General features: G+C 37.7%; 1 protein-coding gene across 1 annotated transcript; it reads right to left on the bottom strand.

The window, feature by feature from the left end:
• Window positions 1-10,963: 10,963 nt before the first annotated feature.
• On the bottom strand, window positions 10,964-11,416 carry LOC109245054. The gene has a single exon (XM_019412239.1). It carries the CDS (start codon window positions 11,414-11,416, stop codon window positions 10,964-10,966), a length of 453 nt encoding a protein of 150 aa, XP_019267784.1.
• Between the last annotated feature and the right edge of the window lie 8,333 nt (window positions 11,417-19,749).

Genomic DNA, 19,749 nt, shown 5'->3' with positions numbered 1-19,749 from the left:
TGCCAATGGGACAATACCCAATCGAAAACAATCAAAAATAGCAAAAATCTCAAAATTAGCAAAACCCGAGCCTCGGGCCCACTCCTCGAAAAATCAAAAAAATTAACATCAATGGATTCCTTACCTCGCCACGAGTCCATACATATCAAATTTACCAAAATCCGAGCTCCAATGCTCCCTCAAACTCCAATTTTTCCATTTAAAAAGGCAAGCCCTAGTTCTTCCATTTTAATCAAATTTCCATGAATTTAGGTGTTGATTCTTCAATAAAATGATGATTCTAGGTCACGAGACTCACCTCCAATCAATTCCCGTCGAAACCCTCTTTAATCCTCGTCAAAAAGCTCCCTAGGTTGCTCAACAATGGTGAAAATAAGACCTAGCTCGCGGAGGAAATAACATAAATCTGCCCAGCTCTTTTCGCTTTTGCGGTCACTTTCCCGCTTATGCGGGACCGCTTCCGCGACTTTTCTTCCGTTTCTACGGAAATTTCAAATAAGGCCACGACCGCTTCTACGGTCCACAAGTCGCTTCTGCAACTCCGCTCCTGCGGATTTTCCTCCGCTTCTGCGGAAATACCCAAAATCGAGCCCAATCGCTTCTGCGGAGCCGGCGCCCAGGCCTCCTCACCGCTTCTGCGGTCAATCCTTCGCACAAGCGTGTCCGCTTTTACGGTCCAAGATTCGCAGAAGCGAAAATACCAGTTGTAGCAGGCTCAGCAACATGAAAAATTCCAAAACTCTCCGTTTAACCATCCGAACTCACCCCGAGGCCCCCGGGACCTCAACCAAAAACACCAACATATCTTAAAACATCACCCAAACTTGTTCCAATCATCAAAACACCACGATTAACACTAAAACCATCAAATTATATCAAATCCAAGCCTAAGTTCTTCAAATTCTTCCGAAACTCGCATTCGATCAAAAACCCAACCAAACTACCTCCGAATCATCTGAAATTTTGCACACACATCCCAAATCACCTAACAAAGCTACTGCAACTCTCGGAATTCCATTCCGACCCTCGGATCAAAATCTCACCTATCAACCGGAATTCGCCAAAACACTAACTTTGCCAATTCAAGCCTAATTCTACACCGGACCTCCAAAATCAATTCCGATCACACTCCTAAGTCACAGATCATCCCCCGAAGCTAACCGAATCTTCGGAATCCACATCCGAGCCCTCTAACTCATAGGTCAACATCCGGTTGACTTTTCCAAAACAAGCCTTCCTTAAAGAGACTAAGTGTCTCATTTCCTTCCACAAGTCAACCCAATTCAACTCGTTCACACAAGACACTGATAATGAAGCATAACGAAGCAGGAAATGGGGGAAACGGAGCGGTTCTCATGAGACGACGGGTCAGGTCGTCACACAGGCGCTAGCAGATCACCTCGCTGTAAACCCAGTAGACGGAGAATACGAACCCCTAAAGATGTATTTTCCTAACGAAGAGGTATCGTTCATAGGAGAAGACATTGCAGAGTCCCATGATGGTTGGAGGATGTTTTTCAACGGAGCAGCAAATTACAAAGGAGTTGGCATAGGAGCAGTCCTAGTATCAGAAACTGGCCAGCATTACCCAGTGTCTGCCAAGCTCAGGTTCCCCTACACTAACAATATGGCCGAGTACGAAACCTGCATCTTAGGGCTCAAGATGGCCATTGACATGAACATCCAAGAGTTGCTAGTGATTGGAGATTCAGACTTGCTTATACATCAGGTCCGAGAAGAATGGGCAACCAAGAACTCCAAGATACTCCAATACCTGCATCATGTACATGAGTTGAGAAAGAGGTTCACAAAGACGGAATTTCAGCATGTTCCTAGAGTCCAAAATGAGTTTGTCGATGCATTGGCTACCCTATCGTCCATGATACAACACCCAGATACAAACTTCATTGATCCTATTCCTGTAAAAATCCATAATCAGCTCGCTTATTGTGCCCATGTCGAAGAAGAAGCAGATGGAAAACCTTGGTTTCATGACATCAAGGAATATGTGGCAAAAGGAGAATATCCAGAGCTTACAAATACTACTCAGAAGCGCACACTTCGAAGATTGTCCAACAATTTCTTTCATAGCGGAGGAATCATGTATAGGAGGACTCCTGATTTGGGGTTACTAAGGTGTGTCGACGCAAATGAAGCATCCAAGCTACTAGAAGAAATCCATGCTGGGACCTGCGGTCCACATATGAACGGCTTTGTCTTAGCCAAGAAGATACTCCGGGCAGGTTATTTTTGGATGACTATGGAGACGGACTGCATCCAGTACGTCCGAAAGTGCCACCGCTGTCAGATATATGCCGACATGATAAGGGTACCTCCCAATGAGCTTAATGCAACAAGCTCGCCATGGCCATTCGCCGCATGGGGAATGGATGTTATCGGACCAATTGAACCTGCCGCATCAAACGGGCACAGGTTTATCCTAGTAGCAATTGTTTATTTCACCAAATGGGTTGAAGCAGCATCCTATAGAGTAGTGACTAAGAAAGTCGTGGCAGACTTCGTCCGTGACCGTATCGTTTGTCGATTCGGGATTCCAGAATCAATCATTACTGACAATGGCTCCAACTTCAACAGTGACTTGATGAAAGCTATGTGTGAAACCTTCAGGATCAAACACAAGAATTCCACAGCTTACAGGCCCCAAATGAATGGAGCTGTAGAAGCCGCCAATAAGAATATCAAGAAGATACTAAGGAAGATGATAGAAAAGCATAAGCAGTGGCATGAAAAGTTATCATTTGCTTTATTGGGATACCACACCACAGTCCGCATATCAACTGGTGCAACTCCTTACATGTTGGTTTATGGTACAGAGGCAGTCATTCCCGCCGAAGTAGAAATTCCTTCCCTAAGGATCATACAGGAAGCCGAGCTCGACGATGCAGAGTGGGTAAAAAGTCGTTACGAGCAGTTGTCTCCTATAGATGGAAAGAGAATGAATGCAGTTTGCCATGGTCAGCTTTATCAGAACAGAATGTCCAGAGCTTTCAACAAGAGAGTCAAACCAAGAAGGTTCACACCGGGGCAGCTGGTGTTAAAGAAGATTTTTCCACATCAAGATGAAGCCAAAAGGAAATTCTCTCCCAATTGGTAGGGTCCATACATGGTTCATCGGGTTCTGACAGGAGGAGCCCTTATACTCGCAGAAATGGACGGAGAAGTTTGGCCAAAGCCGATCAATTCAGATGCAGTCAAGCGATACTATGTGTAACCATTTATGATTTCCTTATGTAATTTGAACTACGTCTGACCTGATTCTGTTTAAGAGGGGATACGTAGGCAGCCTTATGGATTCGGTCACAATTCAATAAAATTTTCATTTCCCCCGCAATTGGAAACTGGGGCAGAATTTTGAGGAGGACCCTTAAAATTCCAAAGTAACTTCAGCCGATCACTGCAAGCAACCGTCAGAAGCAGCAATCCATTAAACTGGGGCAGAATTTTGAGGAGGACCCTCAAAATTCCGAAGCAGGAGAGGTCGCAATGTCCTGAACCACATCACAGTCGTCGGTTCATCTGAAAACTATTTCTTAAATATACACTTATCTCATATCTTTACAAATTCATGCATGTTTATTGTCGAAATTGCTTTGTTCAGCAACGCTACCCCGATGATACATACCGTGTCATCAGACCAAAACCAAACAGGGCAAGCAAAGGCAGCGGGGACACGAACTAGCCTTTCCTCTTTACAAAACTCACGATTTTTCTTTGGATGCAGACACTCAAGTCGCAAAATCATCAAATATATTATATACTCATACTGTTCAGGAATACAACTCTTAGAACCGTCACACCTATTCACAGTTGCTATCCGCACATAATATCCCCAGCAGCCACAATATCACAATCAACTATCAGCTAAGAAAATTTTATTACTATTTGCCTTTTATCTCTTGCATAAGGCTACCATTCTGCCTTTCGAGACTAAGCTCTGTCTCCATCTGCATTCCTGCATTCCATAAGGCTACCATTCTGCCTTCCGAGGTTAAGCTCTACCTCCATCTGCATTTCCTGCATTGCATAAGGCTACCATTCTGCCTTCCGAGGTTAAGCTCTACCTCCATCTGCATTTCCTGCATTGCATAAGGCTACCATTCTGCCTTCCGAGACTAAGCTCTATCTCCATCTGCATTCCTGCTTTGCATAAGGCTACCATTCTACCTTTCGAGACTAAGCTCTGTCTCCGTCTGCATTCCTGCATTGCATAAGGCTACCATTCTGCCTTTCGAGACTAAGCTCTGTCTCCATCTGCATTTCCTGCATTGCATAAGGCTACCATTCTGCCTTCCGAGACTAAGCTCTGTCTTCATCTGCATTCCTGCATTGCATAAGGCTACCATTCTGCCTTTTGAGACTAAGCTTTGTCTCCATCTGCATTCCTGTATTGCATAAGGCTATCATTCTGCCTTCCGAGGTTAAGCTCTACCTCCATCTTGCATGGCTGAAAGATCGCCACCTCTATTTACATCTTGCATGGCTAAAAGATCGCCACCTTTATTTACATCTTGCATCGGCTGAAAGATCGCCATCTTTATTTATGTCTTGCATCGGCTGAAACATCGCCACCTTTATTTATGTCTTGCATCGGCTGAAAGATCGCCACCTTTATTTACGTCTTGCATGGCTGAAAGATCGCCACCTCTATTTACACCTTGCATGGTTGAAAGATCGCCACCTTTATTTACATCTTGCATTGGCTGAAAGATCGCCACCTTTATTTATGTCTTGCATGGCTGAAAGATCGCCACCTCTATTTATGTCTTGCATGGCTGAAAGATCGCCACCTCTATTTACATCTTGCATAGGCTGAAAGATCACCATCTTTATTTATGTCTTGCACCAGCTGAAATATCGCCACTTTATTTACACTCTCATGGGCTGAAAGATCACCACCTATCGCATTGCATGGGCTGAAAGATCGCCAAATTTGTCCAAAGGCGTCATTGTTCGGAGGCACCATTCGCATAGCTCGAGAACGCCATGCCATGGCCTGAGGACCCCTTTTTCTCTTGCATATCATTATTCAAAGGCATCATCGCTCGGAGGCATCATTCTCATAGCCCGAGAGCATCGTTTCATAGCCTGCGAATCCTTTATTATATGCTTCATGGCCCAGGACATCATGGTCTAAGGACGTCATCCTAACCGCCCAAAGACAACATTCATGGTCCAACGGGAACTTGCATCATGTTTAAATTTATGCACAATATATGCGCGAATTGCTTATCTGCAGGTAAATCGGTGAGCAACAACCATCTCAGCATGAGCGATCCCGCTCCGGTTCCCGCAGCCCTATTAGACTCTAACCATCCGCCCCGACCCAAACGTTGCATCCGTTCTTGGAAAACCTCCATTGGCATACTCCGCCGACAGATCCTGAACTACATATGGCATGATTCCTGTAAGACCAGGGATATGTAGGCAGCTCAAGAACCAGAGCATGGTCAATCTCTTCAAACCACTTCACTCGATCAAAATTGGCCATCATGTCTTTACCCGACAACTCTTTCATCCTTCCCGGGTAAAGAGGGGCAGCTGTTGATACCCAATTTTTCCATGTATATGTTTTATATGCAAATACCTTCAAAATAGTATATATATGCATATATAAGCATGTCCAAGTATTTTATTATTTTTTTCTAATTTTCAAAAAAAAAGATTTTTGAACCGATTTTTTGCCCTATTTTAGCAATACAAAAGCCAATAAGTGTTATTCAAATTATCATTTTGGTGATTAATCTATTTTAATCTTATATTTATGCCTATATATAGCTAAAGTAATTTTTACACATTTTTATAAGTCGATTTGGTATTTTTAAGCTAAATTTGCACTAAATTGCAATTCTAGCCTATTTTAAGATTTAAATAGCGTTTATAATTATAAAATTTATTCCAGTATTTTTAATTTAATGATTATATATTATTAATTAATTTATTGCCTTCAATTTGTTTCAAAAATTATTTTACTATTTTTTATAAATTAAAAAGGGAAAAGTAGCTATTTAACTGATAGCCTTATTTGTATTTAATTACAGCCAAAATCAACCACCCCAATAACCCAATTCCAATTTCAAACGAACCAGCCCAAATCCTAATATATAACCCGACCCCTAACCCGTTAATAAAACCCGCCCGGTTTTCTTTTGACCCAGGCCATTGATCATTTTGATCAACGGCCACGATTCTTCCTTACCATTTTAATTCACCCAAACCCCCAACCCTAATTCATTTCCCTCCAGAGACGCCGCCTTGAAACCCCTTCGTCTCTCAAACTCTCTCAAATGTTCTCGAAACCCTAATCGTCTTCTACTGTCTTCTACCTCAAGCTCACCGGAATCCATGGCCTCTCAGGCCATGGATGGTTTAAACTCTTCTCCCTCTGCTCTTAAACACTTGGTACTCGAAGGTTCGAGGTCTGACCTTGAAGGTTTTCATTCAGATCTTTGCAAACTCAAGGTTCTATGGCCATCTCCGGCCTTGCTCCGGCGTACAATGGTGTTTTGAGCCTGGTTCTGGCTTTCCGACCAAGATCGGACCTTTTCCAAGCCTTTCTCATTCTAGGGTTCTTCTGAAACCCTAACTAGTCGAGGTTTTCTCCTTTTTTTCCTTAAATCTGTTATATATCTGTGCTCTACTTGAGTTTTTGAACGATTTCCTCAATTTTTCTTTCAAAAATTACTTTCAAAAATTACTTCTTTCTAATTTAGGGTTTCCTGAAAATGTTCAAATGTTTCTCCGAATTTTCTTTCCGTTTTTCTTTGTGTGTATTTGTCTACGCTATGTTCTTATGTTTCTTTTCTACCACGCATGTTCTTCACTGTGTTCTTATGTTTTTCCTTTAATCACGCATGTTCTTCTACTGTGTTTTCTATATTCCGTTCTTTCTTATACTGTGTTTCTATGCTATGTTTTCACATGCTTTCCCACTATGTTCTGCTATTTGCCTTCCACTATGACTTGATATGCTTCGCCTACTGTATCCTTCTACCACGTTCTTAAGGGTTTACTGTTTCACTTCTACTTTACCATGTTTTAAGAGACGTTTAAGCATGTTTTTCTCTACTGTTTCTTCTACTCTCATTGTGTTTCGAATTAGTTTCTTCACTCTGTTTGCTTTGAACTTTCAACTGTATTTTCTTGCTTTCTCATGAGTTCCCGAAAGAAATCTCTGAGCCTGCTGCCTCCTCATCTCTGTATTTCACTCGAGGTAGAAACCCTAGGATTTGGGGTTCCTCCGAGTTTGGTCATATGATTGGATTAGGGTTCTGTTTGAGAACCCTTGACTCTTTCAGACTAACCTCTGAGTCTATGAACTAAGTGTGAATTTCTTTTGTTTGCACACAATTTTGATTCCCCTACACTAGACTCTTCTATGGAATAGCATGATAAATTTCTTCATGTTTAACGTGTCTGTATGCTTTTATATATGATGAATCTTTCTTCAAAAGGGTTTTCTAACTTGTGATTGATTCAGAATTCCTTTTAATGAGTCTAATTGATTGTTACTGATTTTCCTTAAGTTAAAATCCTTCCCATCTTTCTGACCTGGTTCATTCATACAAAATCTTTAATTTTTGATTTACTAGCTGTTAATTGATTCCCTTGCCTTATTTGCACAAACCGTGTACTGTCAAGACCTTGTCCTTAAATAAACCTCTATGTATTTACCCCTCTTGTTCTGCTTTGAAAAAGTGTTTGATTAATCTATTTCCTTAATTATTTTTACCCGTTTGAAATCAGAATCCCTTAATTAAAGGGAAACCTTGTGTAATTGATTTTCAAACTATTTTCTTACCTATTTCTGCTTGCTTTCTACACTATAAATACATGACCCTCTTTAACACAAGACACAATCAACACACATTACACACTTCAGACACTTATAATCTCATAGTTCTCTTCTAAACTCATAGCATTCTGACTACTTGTTTGCACTTTGGCAATATAAGACTACTGCTTTCCTTTGCTTGTTTCCTTGAGACTGCTATGTTCTAGTTTTGGTTTCAGCATCACCCCAACGTGTTTATTTACAGCCTTTACATCCATGTCTATTGTACTGTCTTGTGGAGTTAAATGTTAACTAGCATGTTAATTTCCTTTCATCTGTTTATGTTGTGAATCCCTGCACCCCTGTCTCCCTCTATGTGTTTTGAGTTGTAGTTCAGAACATGGCAATATTCCAGTTATTGTTCATGTTTGGGCTTGATCCCTTAGGGGATCCTAACTCCCAAAACAATGTGTTCTAACAGGCTGGTGGGGTGTGCCAGCATTTTCTATTGCTGGGTATGACCACTAGCCTGTCTTTGCCACTCCCCTTTTCCCCTTTTCAAAATTCCTTCTATGCACTTACACTCATTCCTAGTTTCTAAGTTCTGCCTCCCTCATGTGAGCCTTGCCTTGGGACGCTCCCTCTAAACTTGGGCACTTGAGGGCTGGCCCTTCCATACTGCACTATGACTCAATCCTGCAATGTATTTGCGTGTGAGCACTGCCCGGAGTCCATATGAGGCTCTTAGGGAACTCTGACATATCCCAAATGAGAGAAAGGCTTTGGATCTCGATCTTTGGAGTTGGTTCATCTCATGTTTCAGACAAGGAGCCTGAATTAGGCTCCCCTTGGTTGTACCTTTAATTTCTGATGTAATTTTGCTTTCTTATTCCATTCTGGGCTGTAATAACTTTATAATAAACTTTCGGGGATGTTTAGTGAAAAGGGAGGGGTGACTATGCATGAAAAGGGTAGATAACTTGCCTATAGGAATCTCTAATTTTAGTGTTTTTCATATAGTTACCATGCCTATAAGATTTCTGCACTTTCATATAGTTACCATGCCTATAAGATTTCTGCACTTTCATATAGTTACCATGCCTATAATACTTATGCATTTTCGTGTAGTTATCATGCCTATAAGATTTCTGCACTTTCACATAGTTACCATGACTATAGGGATTCTGCACTTTATGTAGATATTATGTCTATAGCTTCTGCACACGCACGTAGAGAATATGCCTATAGGTCTTTTCTGATTCTTGCATACCCCCTTATCACTAGGCAAACATGTTTATAGGCCTTAAGTAAAATAATGCAACACCTAGATATCATGTTATAGGATTTCTGCACTCTTCTATGTCTATAACAATGTTCTAAGTCGGCAAACACATAGAAAGCATGCTTATATGGGTTCTAATTCAAATCTGAATAGCCTCACTCGCTTATGAGTCTAAAATTAGCAATAATAATGTGTTACCAACAGCAGAACTCGTGTTTTCTAAAATTCATTTTTTAACGAGCAACTCCCCTTTAAATCAGCATGTAATCAGTTCATTTTCTTATTTCTGAAATCTGTAGACATCATGCCTATAGGTTTTCGTCTATCACTTAGGCAAGCCTTAGGGTAAAAGTTATAAACTGCAACAGTCTTTATTAATTACAACCAGTGGGCAGGCCTAACTCGGACTTCTTATCTGAAAATATGTGACAAATCAGCCTGCTTTAACTTTTAAGTTTAGTCAGACCTTAATCAGTACGTGTAAGACATGCTAAACTATCTGCTTCTCTCTGGTTTTTAAGGAGGTTTGTCTGAGCCTTTCTATCTGCTATGTGCTTCTCCCTATATTTGCTATATATGTGTTTTGATTGTCGCCTTAGCATTTTGTCCTTTGAAACTATAAAGCCTCATACCCCTTCCCTGTAGGATTAGTAGTCCAAATACCTCCGGGACTAATAGGATTGGGACGGGTAGTATTATGCAATAAGTAACGAAACTATTCCGCGCTTTAATACCTTAACGGGGTGGGAAAGGGTAGATATGGATATGATGACCATGCGATAACACCACGTGTATAAACGGTTACCGGGTGTTGCATGGGGTGATCCATATTATTTATAAACCTAGGACCCCCCCCCCCCACCCCTCCCTTTACTTGTTTATTTTATTCAGGATTTCAAAAATCGCTTCTTCTCAAATTCTAGCTTCTTCAACTTCTTTTAATTTTAATTACTTACAACAATTATGTGAAAAACCCCTCATATTTGTAATTCTTACTTGTCTACTTGTTGTTTGCACTTAAAGTCACAATTATAGTATGGCCGGGAACCACACTAGTGGATCTCGAGGGGTGCCTAACACCTTCCCCTCGGGATAATTTCGAGCCCTTACCCAATCTCTGGTTTTCTTAATCAAAGTTCTTCTTAGTGTTCTAATGCACTTAATCATTAGGTGGCGACTCTTCAATTCAAACCCAATTCCCAAAAGGGAACGAGTTGTCCTCCCAAATGTCATAAACTCGATTTCGCGAGAAAAAAGGGGCATCGACACCATGTAAATCGAGAAAAATCATCCACAATAACTAAAGCATATTTCCTACCACCTATACTAGCAGTTCTAGTTGGACCAAATAAATCCATATTCAATAGTTGAAGAGGTTTAGTGTAGAAACAATGTTTTTGATTTTGAAAGAAGAGTGAGTTTGTTTTCCTAGTTGGCATGCATCGCAAATATGATCTTTTGAAAAATCTCGTTTTGGAAGATCAATGACAAGATCATATTTAGAAAGTTTTTGAATAGTATGCATGCTAGCATGTCCAAGCTTTCTATGCGAAACCCAAGGATCATCAATCATAGAATTAAGAGAAATTTGATTACCAAGATTATCTACATTGCTAATAGTGTAGACATTCATGTCTCTATTACTTGAGCTTCTTCTTTAGTTCGGGACAATTAGCTTGAATGTGTCCATATTTTCCACATTCATAGCATATTCCATCATTTTTATCAGTTTCATTATTTGTCCTTCCTTTTTTGAAGTTTGATTTCCCTCCTCTTCTATTTCTGTTTTTCCTCATCATGCTTGTTACAACTTGAGAAAGCATGGCTATGTTTTCATCTTGTTCTTCTCCTTCCTCTTCCTCTTCGTTTTCTGGTTCATCCACAATTGCTTAAAGTCGACTATTTTTGTTCTTTTCTTGTAGAATTTGCTTGTTCAAGTGAGTTTTCTCAAAGTCAATAAGATCATCTCTAAGTTCATCATAAGACATTTTGTCAAGATCCTGATATTCCAGAGTAATAACCTTGGGCAGCCAAATTGTGGGTAGACTTCTAAGAATTTTTCTGACCTGTTCTCCAGTCTTTATTGGTCTGCCGAAAGATTTTAAATCCCCAAGGATTTTGCTGAACCTGGAGAACATCTCCTCCACTGATTCTCCATCCTTTATTTGAAATAGCTCATAGTCACGAACTATAAGATTGATTCTTGTTTCTTTCACCTTGTTGGTTCCTTCATATGTGAACTCCAATTTATCCCACATTTCCTTAGCAATTTCACAACTTGAAATCTTTTCATACTCTTCTCCACTGATAGCATTATACAGTAAATTTTTTTGCTTTGACATTCACGATTATGACATCAGCTTGTTCATCAGTATAATCATCTAGGTCAAGTGGATCAGTTGATACAATAACTTGGCCATTTGCATCTTTCTTTAGCGGAATTGAAAGATTTCCCTTTTTGATCATATGCCAAACTTTGATGTCATATGACATAGTGTATGTTTCCATACGAACCTTCCGGTGAGAAAAGTGTTGTCCGTTAAAATATGGAGGTCGTACCTGAGAGGTTCCTTCTTGAAATAATGCACCGACGACTGTGTTTGATCCCATGATCTTTTTCTCACTAGCTGTTAAGCAAAGTTTGTAAGCCTTGCTCTGATACCAACTGAAAGTATGGGGGGGTGAATTGCAGCCAATTAAAATTCTAGTTGACTAAGTGCGAGTTTAGTCGACTAGGTTTTGCACAGTGAACAACTTCAAGAAGAATGAAATAGATTAACAGAAAAGTAAAGAAGGCACAACAGTTTTTATACTGGTTCAGGATCGGTGTGGTACCTACGTCCAGTTCCCTTGGGTCATAAGGGTTCTCTTAGATCTTTGATAAAGAATTACAAAGGTGATGGTTTTAATACGTTCACCACCAACAATGTTCAGCAACAGTGATATTTGTAATGTTGACACAACTCTCTTTTGTGTTCTAACTCTTCCTATCTTTCGTGGCACTTGTAGACTCAAGAATACAGTGTTTGTACTAAGAACTAGAAAGGCTTAAACAACAGTTTTTGTAGTTGCGTAAGTCTTCTTCTTAAACTGGAAAGTTTTCTTATAGGAAAGTTTGAGAGCCGTTGCTAATTGATTTGATTGAGGGACAGAATCCTCTAAGAGATTTGACCCAAGGGGTACCTCTCGAATCCTGCACTTGAGATGAGCTGGATTCGTTCATGACTTTTCTTATCATGTCCTCATTTTATGGAGTGATTTAAGGCTTCGATTTTGCTGGACAATCTCCAATATCGTCTGATAGGAGATGTCTGATATTCTCGATCTACACTTGATATATTTCCTTGTTGGACAATCTTGATATCCCTTGATTTAGACTGAGATGGAAAGACTAGTTTGATTTCCTTTTTGATGGCTTCTTGTCCTTTGATCTAGCATCGTCTCCTTTGGTTAAGCATCATCAACTTCTTGTCCTTCCTTATCAGCTCATTTGATAGCTTCTTTCCTTTTGTTGGTGACTTGATTTCTACAGTCAAAATAGATAGGATTTAGCCTTGCACAATTGTCATCGTTGAAACTTAGATTTATCATCCTGAATAGTTGGTTCGAGATAAAATACCAGAAAAATATGTCAAATCTTCACATTTGCCAATTTCTTATTCGGGGGCATCAAGATCGGCGCACAAGCTCAGTTTTTATATCAAGCATCCTTTTATGATCGATATTGATGATTTGATCCCTTGTCGCCTTTGGACAAAGAGTTTTGCGCGTTTGTTGATCATGTGAGGGATACGAGGCGAAGGTAGCTTCACTTTCTTTAAGCTTTCATGTTCTGATTTTACACTTATGTAATTGTCCTATTTACTTTTCCTTTTTCATGATTTGAATTGCCAAAAATATTTATTCCGATATAGTACATGACCTAGCGAAAGCTTTATTTTTGCCTCGTGTCATGTAACTATGAAGGATTGGTTTCACTCGCTTGAATATTGTGGTCGACCTTTGTTTGACACGGTATTTAATAACTTTTTGTCATAATATTCTTTTCTGTTGCATATCTTTACTGTTTGAGACCTTCCAGTATGCACATATAACTTTGTATGATCATTGTATAACATTGTATAAGTTTTTATAACCTTGTATAAATATGTATAACTTTGTATATTATTGTATAATAAAAAATATGCATCATGTATTGAGTGTTTTGTAGTACTTTGAATCATTTAGTGGTGATTGTTATTTTATTTTTATTTTTCTGGTCTCAGTACTTGGACGTCATCTTTTACTATCGAGGAAGAAGGGAAAATATGGGCATAATATTATCGAAGGTTTGCTACAACCGATTCGGTAACAAGATCAATACACTCTATAAAGATCTTAATTGAAAGCAAGATCCTTTTGTAATTCCTGAAGAACATAAAATAGAAGAGTTCGTTAGAGACTTTTACTGTGATGCAAATGTAATAAGGCACACCATTGCCCACGTGTTATTCCCGATTTATGTCAAGCATGGAAGAGCTAAATTGAGCCACTCGATTTTGGAAGAAACTTAATTTCTAATGTATTTAACTCAGAATCAACTCTAATATGGGTTGAAATTGCTTCAACTAAATTGTTGAGGTTGAAAGGCGACTCGATAAGTACACAATCACCAACAAAATTGATAAATTTATTGTCATCCCATTCGCCACTGTGAAGAATGTATACGGAATAAAGCTCCATTGGAAGAAAAAAAAGATGAATCACAAATTGTAGCTAAAAAGGGATAAAAATCGCAAATCACACTAATTGCAGCAAAAAAATAATTTAATTTTTGTGTTTGATTGTTGTTATTTCGAGCTTGAGGACGAAGAGTTTGACTTGCATTAGGTGTAAATAGCGTTTTTGTAGGTAGGTTTGTTATAACTTTTTGGGGAAGAAGAATGAAAAGAAGCATTTTTCATAATCGGCCTATTCTTTTTGGGTTATACGTTTGTAAACTTGAATATGGGCCATTAAATTGCAAAGTAGTGTGCCGAATTGTTTTATGTGAAATTTTCTTATAGGAATTTTTACATTCCTATCCCACTTAGAAAACCTTTTTACCATACATGTTTAAGGTTTGAGTAAATTACATTTAGTATACCAAATTACCATTTCTATACCATATCTATCTAAGGTTATAATTAATGTGATATTTTCTACTCCTTAATTAAAGCATTTCCGTTTTTTTCCAGTACTAATCCCTCACTTTCTCTCTCCTAACCCTCCCCCCCCCCCCCCACGTTTTACCTTTACCCTTCACTCCCCCACGTTTAGCGTCTGTTTTCTTCTTTACAGAACAAAAGCTACCCACGTTCTTCATTATTCTCCATTTAAATTCACCAAATATTGAAGTTATCATTCTACAAAATTCGTTCCCATCTTTAGTCAAGTTGAAGTTAAACCATGAAGAACATCAAATCTCCCAAAAAAATACCTAAAAAATCTACAGTAGGTGATATCCCCTCTTTCGATTTGGGTGTTTTCACACCAAAATCACCACAAAAACAAGTAAAATCTACACATGCAATGGAACCTACTACTCACAGTTCATCTCCTAGACAAATCCGTGCCGAGATGAGAACAAAGCAAATGCACGATGTAGATGCTGGAGGAAGTGCTACACCAGGCGGCAAACAACTGTCTTAATTTTGTAGATTATTTGTAGTTGTGATTTTCTACAGTTTATAATTGTAGTTATTTTGTAGTTATATTGTCGTTAGCTTTTAAATTTTGAAACAGAGTTGTAGTTATTTTTTTCTTCCTACATTTTTGTAGATAATGTTTACATCTGTAGATGTCTTCTAGTGTTTTGTAGTTATATGTGTGGGTAGGCTGTATTTTTTTGAAGCAGATTTGTATGTATTTTTTCTTCCTGATTTGTTTTTAGCGATTTGTGTAGTGATTGTGTAGTTATATGTTGATAATATATAGATTAATGCTTCATTTTTATGCAGTTTACTAATGTGAAATAATTTATCATTTTGTGCAGAATGGACATTATTTTGCCCCACATAATGTGGATTATGGGGTGCTTAGATTCCACACTTTGTGTGATCCTACCCTAGTGTTTAGGGATCCAGACGAACCTGCATCAAAATAAAGATAAACAGTGTTATAATTTTGTAGAATCTTTGTAGATAATTTGTAGATATAGTAAAAATTTTGTAGTCATCCATTTTAGGATGCCAGACATTGTAGTTAAATTGTACTATAACTGTTGCAATTTGTAGAATCTTTGTAGATAATTTATTCAAAGACAACATTTTGAAATCAACAATTTCTAATCATAGATTGTAGTTTATTTTGTCTTATAAATGTAGTAACTTTGTAGATAATTTTGAGAACAAAATTGCTTTATTCTTTCATTAAACTGATTTGTAGTTTAATTGTAGGCAAATATAGTAATTTTATAGATAATACCGTAAAACCATAATTATATGCAATTTCAAACTATACAAACCTGCACTTGTGTTATCGTTGGTGATTGCCAATTCCATATTGAAATCTCGTACACTTATAGATAACGGATATGAACCTAAGTTTTTATTCTCCTTTTTGGTCTCCATATACACACGAACCCCCATATCATTCCTAATCTCCATTGGGGGACAATTGTCGTTCACCATGTATTTGATTTCTATAATTTTTTCTGAAGTATCAATCGATAGTTGTTCTGCAATTGTAGAAATCAGAATATTGTAGCTTGCATTCTCATCTACCACAATGGCATCAACTTCAAAATCTCTAAATCTGTCATAGTTATCCCAATTCTCATTCAATTGTAGCATGATTGCAATTTTGATCATGATTGTGTGTTGTTGCTGATGTATTATTCTAAATTTTTTCGTTTTTTGGATTTCTAGATTGAGAGAAAAAAAGATGAAGAACAGATATATGATCGCCAATTTGATTTCTGAAAACGACGAAGAACGGAATATAGCAATTTTGAGTTGTTGAATCTCGAAGATTCGAATTCTACAATTTGAATTCAGTTTGTTGAAGCTGTTCGTAGTTTGTTGAAGATGTTCGTACTTTTTTTTTTAATTTTTGAATTGTAGTTTAAGAGTAAATTACGCAGATGCGAAATCTCCTTTCCGTTTCAGAACTTGAATTTAATGTAGAATAAATCAATCCCAAGATTCTTTCCTGATTTTTCGCGCGTTATTAAGGGAAGATTCTGCCCTATTAATTCCTAATAAACGGATGGTACAAAAATTGTAGGAAAAATGTGAACTAGGCAGGTAATTTAGATACTATGCACATATTTGATAATAAAGTTTCATATATGGTATAGGAAGGAAAAAATCTCTTTCTTATATTAACATAGTACGTATAGAAAGTTTAACATATAAGATCTTTGACATTTATATTAGAACCCTTACGTTAGGTCGGATTGATAAAATTTATTTATAGAACTTTTTGATATGAAATATGTTATTGATGATGAATATATGATATTTATATTAAAGTTTTCATGTTAAATCGATTTTGCAAAATTTATCTGTAAATATCTTTTAATATAAAATATTTTATAAATTATATGTTGGAATTTTTTTTAAATAACAATTTTTTTAAAAATAACTGTTAACGGTTCTATGTTGATATACAAATATGTTTTTGACAGTAAATATGTCGTTACATTACATTTCTATAAAGATTTAAAAAAATAAAGCACGACACAGTTTTTAGATTATTTCTCCAGCCCTGATAACTTCGGACAAAGCTTCTTCAACAGAGTTTGATATATTATTATTTTTGGTCATGTTGGTATTAATAGGAACTGCAAGTGAATATTACATAAATCATAAAAGTGTAACAATCATGTCATGTTATTAGTAATTTGATTGCTGCTGCCACTACTACTATAACGTTGTCTAAATTATTTAAAAGGTTTTAAAAATCATATAATATTATTTTCAAAATTATATTTGAATTATCATAAATAAAAGTGTAATTAGTTCCTAAAATTGAGGAATATTGATCATTTATGTATATCAATAGGGGAAGAAACTACCAGTATAGAATCCTTGACCATTTATTCATTTACAAAAGAATATGACATTTGATTGAAAATGTGTGTGTGTGGGGGGGTTGTGGCAGAGGCTGTATTCCTATATTTTTATTCTTTTAAATCTCTACTTGTCTATTATTAAAGTTTTCATCTCCAAGTTCCCCATCAATAGTTTTTAAAATTTCTGCAATTAATGATTATTTTATCCATTTTAAAACTACTTTTAAAGTTAAAAAAATCAAACGAATTTCATGTTTGGAACTTCATACTTTTATAATTGGATAAGTATAATCGATATATGATTGACTTTATGAAGTAGAACTTAGATGATATAACTATTCAGACTAATATTAATCTTGCACGTTTATTTATATAGAGAGTCTATTTTTCCTCTCTATTAGTCGTGTTTTTAAAAAATGATTTGGCTCTACAATTCAAGAAGCTCGCCAAATCTATTTAAAGAAACATCACTTGGTGATGAATTGTGAGTTTAAGAATACTGTTGGGCACATGTCCATGTTGTCCAGCCAAAGACCCAATGGTCTAATCCTATTCTCTTTTGGTTTCCAATTCTATTTGGAATTGGATTCGGTTTATTCCTATTTTGAGTGGGTTTTGGCTTTAAGAGAAAGCACCACTCATGATCTATAAATAGGACAACCTTGGAGAATTATTCTATGTTCATTGATACAAGTCTTTGAAAGACTTAAGTACATAAGAGTGGATTTTGAGAGAGCTTTCATCAAGAGAGAAGAGAAAAAAAAAGTATTTGTTTTGCTGCAGATTTTTATTCCGACCAGCCAATTTCAAATCACGTTTTCCGATTCGTTAACCGTTGGATCGGGCTGAAATTTTGACTGAGTGTTCATAACATCTTGGTTTTGGATTTGAACGGTGGAGATCGGATTTGGAGGATCGTATCATCTGATTTCGAGCCTCGAACAGCAGCTTCGTTTTGTGGATTATACTCTTTCTTCAATTGATTAGTTGTTGCTCTTGTTGCTATTGTTGCTCCGTATTTGGCCCTTGTTGTGTAGCCAATTTGGAGAACTTTTGTAACCCTCTTATTATTATAGTGGAGCTTTTTGGATCTTTGTGATCCCGTGGTTTTTACCTTCGATTTGAAGGGTTTTCCACGTTAAAATTTGGTGTTCTTTATCTTCTTTATTTTTGGATTTGCCTCTTCCTCGACATAACAGTGGTATCAGAGCCTTGGTTATTTATCCGGGTTATTACGAAATGGAGGCGAATATGAGCAAGATGGTATGTTTAAATGGGAGAAATTATAATGTTTGGAGAAGCAAGATGAAAGACTTGTTGTTCGTGAAGAAGATGCATCTACCCGTTTTTTCAGCTCATAAACCCGAGAGTATATCCGATGAAGATTGGGATTTCGAGCACCAACAAGTATGTGGATATATACGACAATGGGTTGAAGATAATGTTCGCAACCATATTGTGAACGAGATACATGCGAGATCATTGTGGGAAAAGCTAGAGACTCTTTATGCTTCAAAAATCGGGAACAACAAATTGTTTCTGCTAAAGCAATTGATGACCTTTAAATACAAGGAAGACAGCCCTCTCCTTGATCACATAAATGATTTTCAGGGCGTCCTTGATCAGCTATCTGGAATGGGGGTTAATTTTGATGATGAGATACAAGGACTTTGGCTTCTTAATACTCTGCCAGACTCTTGGGAAACTCTTCGTGTTTCTTTGACAAATTCAGCTCCTGGAGGTAAGGTGACCATGGAATATGCCAAGAGTGGTGTGTTGAACGAGGAAGTAAGGAGAAAATCGCAGGGTTCATCCTCACAAGCAGATATCTTGGTTACAGAAGACCGGGGGAGAGATAGAACAAGAGGCTCAAGGAATAGAGGTAAAAGTAGAAGTAAGTCAAGGTCCAAATACTATAATGTTACATGCAACCACTGTGGCAAGAAAGGACACATCAAAAGGTTTTGCCGCAAGTTGAATCAAGACACTAGAGAAGGAAAGAAAGTTGAAAATAACGAGAACAATGTTGTTGCTATTGTTCAAGATGACCTTCTTTTTGCTTATGATGAAAACGTCATCAATTTGGTATCCCTATGAGACGAGCTGGATAGTAAGAGTTCTGGAGCTACCTCACATGTCACACCAAGAAAAGATTTTTTCTCATCTTATACTCATGTTGATTCTGGAGTGTTAAAGATGGGCAATGCCAGTGAAGTTAAGGTGTTTGGTGTTGGCACAGTTTGTTTGAAAACTAATAATGGTTCAACGTTAGTTCTTCAAGATGTGAAGCATGCTCCAGACTTTCCTTTCAATTTGATCTCCGCAGGAAGATTAGACGATGAAGGTTACCATAATGCTCTCTTTAACGGCCAACGGAATCTCACCAAGGGCTCGTTAGTAGTGGCTCGAGGAGTCAAGTCTGGTCAATTATATGTGACACAAGGCTCTATTCTTAATGACTCAATAAATCTGGTGGAAAGTGATAGTTTGTCAGAATTGTGGCATCGAAGATTGATTCATATGAGTGAGAGAGGATTACGTGTTTGGCTAAGAAAAGTTTGCTTTCTGGAGTAAAACAAGCAAAGTTGCAAAGGTGCATACATTGTTTAGCTGGCAAACAGAAAAGGGTTTCCTTCATAG

This window comes from Nicotiana attenuata, unplaced genomic scaffold, assembly GCF_001879085.1.
Source record: "Nicotiana attenuata strain UT unplaced genomic scaffold, NIATTr2, whole genome shotgun sequence".
NCBI classification, from domain to species: domain Eukaryota; kingdom Viridiplantae; phylum Streptophyta; class Magnoliopsida; order Solanales; family Solanaceae; genus Nicotiana; species Nicotiana attenuata.
Note: the sequence above shows the minus strand (reverse complement) of the source record. Positions and strands in the feature narration are given on the sequence as shown.